The sequence below is a fragment of the Charadrius vociferus genome, unplaced genomic scaffold, assembly GCF_000708025.1.
Source record: "Charadrius vociferus isolate BGI_N301 unplaced genomic scaffold, ASM70802v2 scaffold103, whole genome shotgun sequence".
Lineage (NCBI taxonomy): Eukaryota > Metazoa > Chordata > Aves > Charadriiformes > Charadriidae > Charadrius > Charadrius vociferus.
The window spans coordinates 5,486,288-5,492,287 of NW_009648061.1; the positions used below are offsets into that span (position 1 = coordinate 5,486,288).

At 38.3% G+C, this 6,000-nt stretch overlaps 1 protein-coding gene across 1 annotated transcript in view; it reads right to left on the reverse strand.

Annotated features, from left to right (window-relative positions):
• The window catches only part of PAPD7 (PAP associated domain containing 7), a 61,035-nt gene that overhangs the window by 42,803 nt on the left and 12,232 nt on the right, over positions 1 to 6,000 (reverse strand). Inside the window, exons 2-3 of the mRNA XM_009883760.1 lie at positions 2,793 to 2,916; positions 507 to 553 (exon numbers count right to left, since the gene is read on the reverse strand). Of these exons, the coding sequence (XP_009882062.1) occupies positions 507 to 553; positions 2,793 to 2,882 (137 nt within the window). The 5' untranslated portion in view covers positions 2,883 to 2,916. The remainder of the gene's footprint in view (positions 1 to 506; positions 554 to 2,792; positions 2,917 to 6,000) is intronic.

The following is a 6,000-nucleotide window of genomic DNA, read 5'->3' on the forward strand; positions in this document are numbered from 1 at the left end:
TGATGTAAAGACAACATAGCTACACAGGCTTTCCACATCCATCTATTGAACCATTAAGCAATACAAAACATTAAGTAAGACGTTTTGCTCTCCAAAAAAATGGGAAAACACAGCTGTGACAACTCTTCTGACTTTGCACAGTAACTCTGTGTTAAGTGACACACTCAGTAATTCACCTTAATTAACAAAACACAATATTTACACAAGAAATACTAAACATTCGATTTCATCATATCTTGAAAACAAAGGGCCAAAGCCTAACCCCAGACACATGGAACAAAAGGTGATTCACCAAAGAATCAGTAAGTACCTACAGCAGTACAATGATATATCAAATACTTATCTCAAATCTGTAAGTTCAAAAGCTCTCCCCTTTGTTACATGGGACATTTGGCAAAAATTTTACTGGAAGTTTGATAGGTTTACACATTCCAGTCTAAATTCCCCTTTAAAATTAACCATTCTTCTAAAAGACAAGCTTTTATACAAAAAGTAAACTTACTTACCTAGTTGGAAGATAAAGCCCTGTACTAAAGCTGCCAAATATCTGGACCTGAAAAAAAAACCCCACACCAGTGAAGTACCTTGTAATTATGAACATTCATTTCACTTTCACAAGACTTAAGATTTTTCTGGACCTGTTCAGGATATTGCTCAGTAAAAATGTTATTGAACTAACTTTACCACTTACTCTGTTAAGCCTGCACCAATACACCTTCTCTTATAGATGCAACTTTAGAGGAAATAGTATTTTTTTTAAACACGAAATGACTACCAATCCTGCTAGCAGCAGAGCCTAAGCTTCAGAAACAAATCCCTTTCACTACTGATTTCCAGTTTGACAGAAGTATAAGCTGTTATAAATTTCCTTCCTTCCTCATAGGACAGCTTTACTGAAATTGGAAGAGTTTAAGGGAAGTATTTTTCCAATTTTTTTTTTGTTTAAAAATCAGCAAGCGCATCTAAACATATAATTCAGAGAAACAGGAACATTCCAGCTTTTACAGTAAGGATAACTAAGAAATTGTGGTAGGTGTTTATGTGTAGAAGAGAAGGTATCATAGAATGGTTTAAGTTGGAATGGACCTTAAAAGATCATCAAGTTCCACCCCCCCTGCCATAAGCAAGGACACCTCCCCCTAGACCAGGTTGCCCAAGGCCACATCCAGCCTGGCCTTGAACACCTCCAGGGATGGGGCCTCAACAACCTCTCTGGGCAACCTGTTCCAGTGCCTTACCACCCTCAAAGTGAAAAACTTCTTCCTAATGTTTAATCTAAACCTGCCCTCTTCCAGTTGAACAGCCCCAACTCTCTCAGCCTCTCCTCATAGGAGAGATGCTCCAGCCCTCGGATCATCCTCATGGCTCTCCTCTGCACGCGCTCCAGCAGGTCCATGTCCTTCTTATGTTGGGGACTCCAGAGCTGGATGCAGTACTGCAGGTGGGGTCTCATGAGAGTGGAGTAGAGGGGCAGAATCACCTCCTTTGACCTGCTGACCACATTTCTTCTGATGCAGCCCAGGATCCGGTTGGCCTTCTGGGCTGCAATCGCACATTGCTGGCTCATGCTGAGCTTCTCAGTCAGCACCCCCAGGTCCTTCTCCTCAGGGCTGCTCTCCAGCCATTCCCTGCTGAGCCTGTATTTGTACTTGGGATTGCCCCAACCCAGATGCAGGACCTTGCACTTGGCCTTGTTGAACTGCACGAGGTTGGCTTGGGCCCACCTCTCCAGCCTGTCCAGGTACCTCCTGGATGGCATCCCTCCCCTCCAGCGTGTCAACCTCACCAAACAGCTTGGTATGCCTAAGACACATTCACAGTCTGCAAATACTTTTAGTATGTTTCCAATCTCAAAAACTGAGACATTGTTTCCCCTCTGTTACAGCAGAGCAAAATTGACAAGTTCACATCTTTGCAGTGACCTGTGAAAAGGCTGGACAACACTGGGCCATTTCAATGTTTATACCTGTTCCCACAAGCTAGAAAAATGTTATTACTAAGGAAAATTGCAGGTGAGGATGACTTAGATGACCTTAACAATATCTTTAGATCAGTACTGTCGCCAAAGACCTCACTCTGTCATGGAAGGCTACGAAATCACTGTTCTAAAATGTTTTTCTGCTTGTTAATGACAATGCTGCTATCTGGTAATCAGAAAGGTGATGCAGAGATACAGTTTACATTTAAATCCTTCTGGATATTTTTTGTTTGGAGGAAACTTACTCTTTGGGTAATAAAGAGTTTAAAAATACAACTTTGGTTGCAAGTTATCTCAGGAGTCAAGTCAAATTTTCCCACTAAAGTAGGGCTAAAGCAATTCCCTGAATGTCAAATTTGTGAAGAGCTCAAAAAATTCTGGGGTTTTTAACTGCTTTTTTGTAAAATATTTGTATTTACAACTATCCACAGAGTCAGGAGTCCTTGCAGAAATGGATACGTAGGTACTCAGTCTAACTTTAATATTCAAAATTAAGTTATGCAGAGACAAGTAATTTCATAAGCTTTTACTTTAAGAAATGCACTTCCTGAAGTGGACAGTTCTTCACTTCCCCAGTTCTCAAAATGAAAAAAATTATCAGTAGCCTTCATTAACCTGAAATCTAGGTTTTAAATTTCCTCTGCCTTCTAAAATAAACTGCCAAGTACTGCTAGAGCTGGAATATTAAGTCAATTGCCTTAAGACTGAAATCTTGTCTGTTCATTTCTAAAACACAGAAAGATAATAGCAAGGTTAAGTGAACCGAGGTCTACAATTTACTAGAGAAGCAAATCAACACTTGAGTTACGCTCACATCAGCTGTAGGCCAAAGATCTTTGATGACCGTTTCTATTCGTTTCACCACTTCTCTTCTCATAGCTGCTTCTTCAGGACGAGGGGACATGAAGTCATAGAAGTCAATTATTTCTTCATGTAGTCTAAAGGAGAAAGTAGCATCAGTTATAATGACTATTTAACTATTACAATAAATTTCAACAAAAACAGATGATAGGTTTTATTTAATATGGCCATTTAACCAAAACCAACAGTACTTTCAAGAAAGGTGAATAAGGCTTTCAGATAGGAAACTGGAGGGCTTGGGGCACATATATTCATACCTGATTTTCAAGGCAGCACCTCACAGTAATTTCAACAATACCTACACACCAACCCTCAACACATTACCAGAACGCTAAAGATGTCAAAAGACACAGGATGCAGACACTAGTAGATATTCACTAACCTTCTTACCGGCTCAACAGTGAGGATCAAATTCAATTCCTGATTCCCAAAGATTATTTTCCTTAAAAACAAAGCATAGTCTTAAAAACTATGCAATGATCCAAACATGAAACAGCAAAAGAACAATTAAAATCTTCAAGCAGATTTATTCTTCCAGGGTCTCTTTCTTCTGTGTATATGGAAGTTTACACAGACTTGGAAACAGGCCACTAGCATTAATGAGTTTTTGTAGAGGATAAGAGGGACATTTGAGTATTCCTTGATGTGAAAACGTCCACTTTGGCAAACGGGGATTCCTTTGACCACTCAAAGCCCTTTATTAGCCATTCATTCATATAGGAAGTGACCTTCCACCTGAACTACTCAGAGTGAGAATGTGTTAAATATACTCTCAAGTGTAAAGTACATTAATACTAGTGGTACATGAAGAAACTGGATCTTTTACACCTATTAAGACCTTTTGTTTCCCGTCTCCCAATACTATAGAACACTTGCTGCCAAATTTGAAAGATCAATTTGAATTTTAAGGTGAATGTCATGTTTGCTTTCAATGGAAAAGCATCAAGCCAAGCCAAACAAAAAAAAAATCAATTTCTTAAACAGGACAGTAATAACTACTGCTGTGATATTTTACAAAAAACATTTTTTTGATGTTGACATGTTTCTAAGATTTCTCTCTAATTCAAGAAATGTATCAACATTGTAGTGAAATCCAAATACTGTCCTAAAAAAAAAAAATCATGTTCAAGCCTTAGTTAACATACTTAGGCTTTCAAAAGGAAAATTTTATATTTTTCTAGTAAAACTTTTAAGCATTCTCCCAAGGCTTTTGCAACTCATTTTACTAGAAAATTTCCCCTCTAACAGATAGCCTCCAACAGACCATATGCCAAACTTTTCAGTGTCAGGATGCCGTTCCATACCCAAAGAAATTTTAGCAGCAAAGCACTAAGATACTTCTAAGAACCATACATGTTCACAGTTACTGTTTCAACTTTCCCTTATCTTAAACTGGGCCTGGATCCACAATTGAACATTTAACTACACAGCCAATTTATCAACTAAACTTCTCAATTTGTTGATAAATTTACTTGATTTCCAAACTCAAAGCAAGACAGAAGGTACAAATTAACATGCTCCTACTTTGCTTCTAGAAAGCATGCTTTTTTTTTTTTCCCCTCCCTCTCCAAGATGACAAGACATATGAAGAAAATACTTGAATATACCTAACAGCAGTGGGGCCAAACTAAAGACTTCACATTGTCCTGCTTATAAAAAAAAATCAGCGGTAGGCAGATACTGGGTGAAAGCAAAAAAGGACAAACAGTTATCCAATTCCCTCGCAGCAATCCTTCCAAGCCTCCAGTATTTTTGTGTCTTAGCTCAAAGGACTTTTCTTCCACTGATTTTTCCAGGTCTTTTTAGCCAATTTATGCTTTTGTCATTCATGGCATTCTATGAGAATTTAAGCATGCATCAGAATGAAGAAGTGTTTTATTCTAAAGTGCTGCCTGTTAATTATTTTATTTGATGCTCTTTCTTGGGAGAAAAAAAAGAGTTATTATTAGCAGTTCATCTCCAAACATAACACTTCTCAGGCTCTCAATTCATATCTACTTGTCTCTATCCACCAGATCTTTTTCAAGCTAGCAATCCTCATCTGTTTTTTCTCTTTTCTTACACAGGAGCAAGTCCAAAGTTTGATCACTGCTAACCTTCTTCAGCCTGTTTTCAGTTGCACCATGTTTTCTGACAGGTGGCCACAAACACAGAGTCAATACAAAATTACACCACTCATCCATAACACACCTGTTTTCATTTTATTGTCCATGTCTTTGCAAAGATTGCTGCTAAGTGCTATTTGAGGATATCTGAGCTTTTTAAAAGAAACCATTATGAAGGAGCTTCGAGGTGTTTTCTGAACAATAACCACCAACATAAAGCCCACCCACTGGGTATATTCAGCCTGAATTATTTTTCTTCAGATTCATGATTCCGTATTTACTAGAATTAAATCTTATCAGCAATTTTATAACCTAATGAACAATGCACTCCCACTGCGACTGTCCGCAGTCAACTCTAGCTTTCTATTATCCTTTCTATCCTTTTCTCATTCATTTCTTCCCTCCAGGTATTTATGAATATATCAAGCAGCAGAGTCTTGAGTAATTCCACTGGTAACCTTCCTTTATTAAAGTAAATAGTTTATCCCTTCTTTTGGTTACTTCTAAGCAGTTAACACCTAAGTCCAGCAAACCTGTGACTGTTCAGTTTTTATAAAGTCTTCAAAAAGGAATCTCAAACATTATTCTGAAAAAAATCCAACAGTTCTGTGTTATCAGACTGACTACAGGAATAAGGAAATGAGACCTGTGAGACACAACTACCTTTATCACAGCATGCTCTAGCCCCTTTCTGTTTACACACACAAATAAGCTCTGTTTTGTTATGGTGTCAACCCCATTCAACCACTTCAGGAGATCAAAACATTCCTGGAAAAAAAAAGTGTTTACAGTAGCCATCCCATATTAGGGAAGGAGGAGAATAAAAGGGGTCTCAGCCCTGCACACTGCAGCCTCTATCACACACAGCGTAGTCTTTCAAAAGCAGCTCCTAATGTGTCAGCAACATCAGAAAAACAGCAAGCACACAAGCACTCCCTCACTTCAATGACCCACTGAGTTTCTGTTCATATGATTAACACTGTCACAATTCTTAATCATATCAGAAAATACTCAAAAGAATACCACCCATCACTAGTCTACATTTCCTTCCCTACA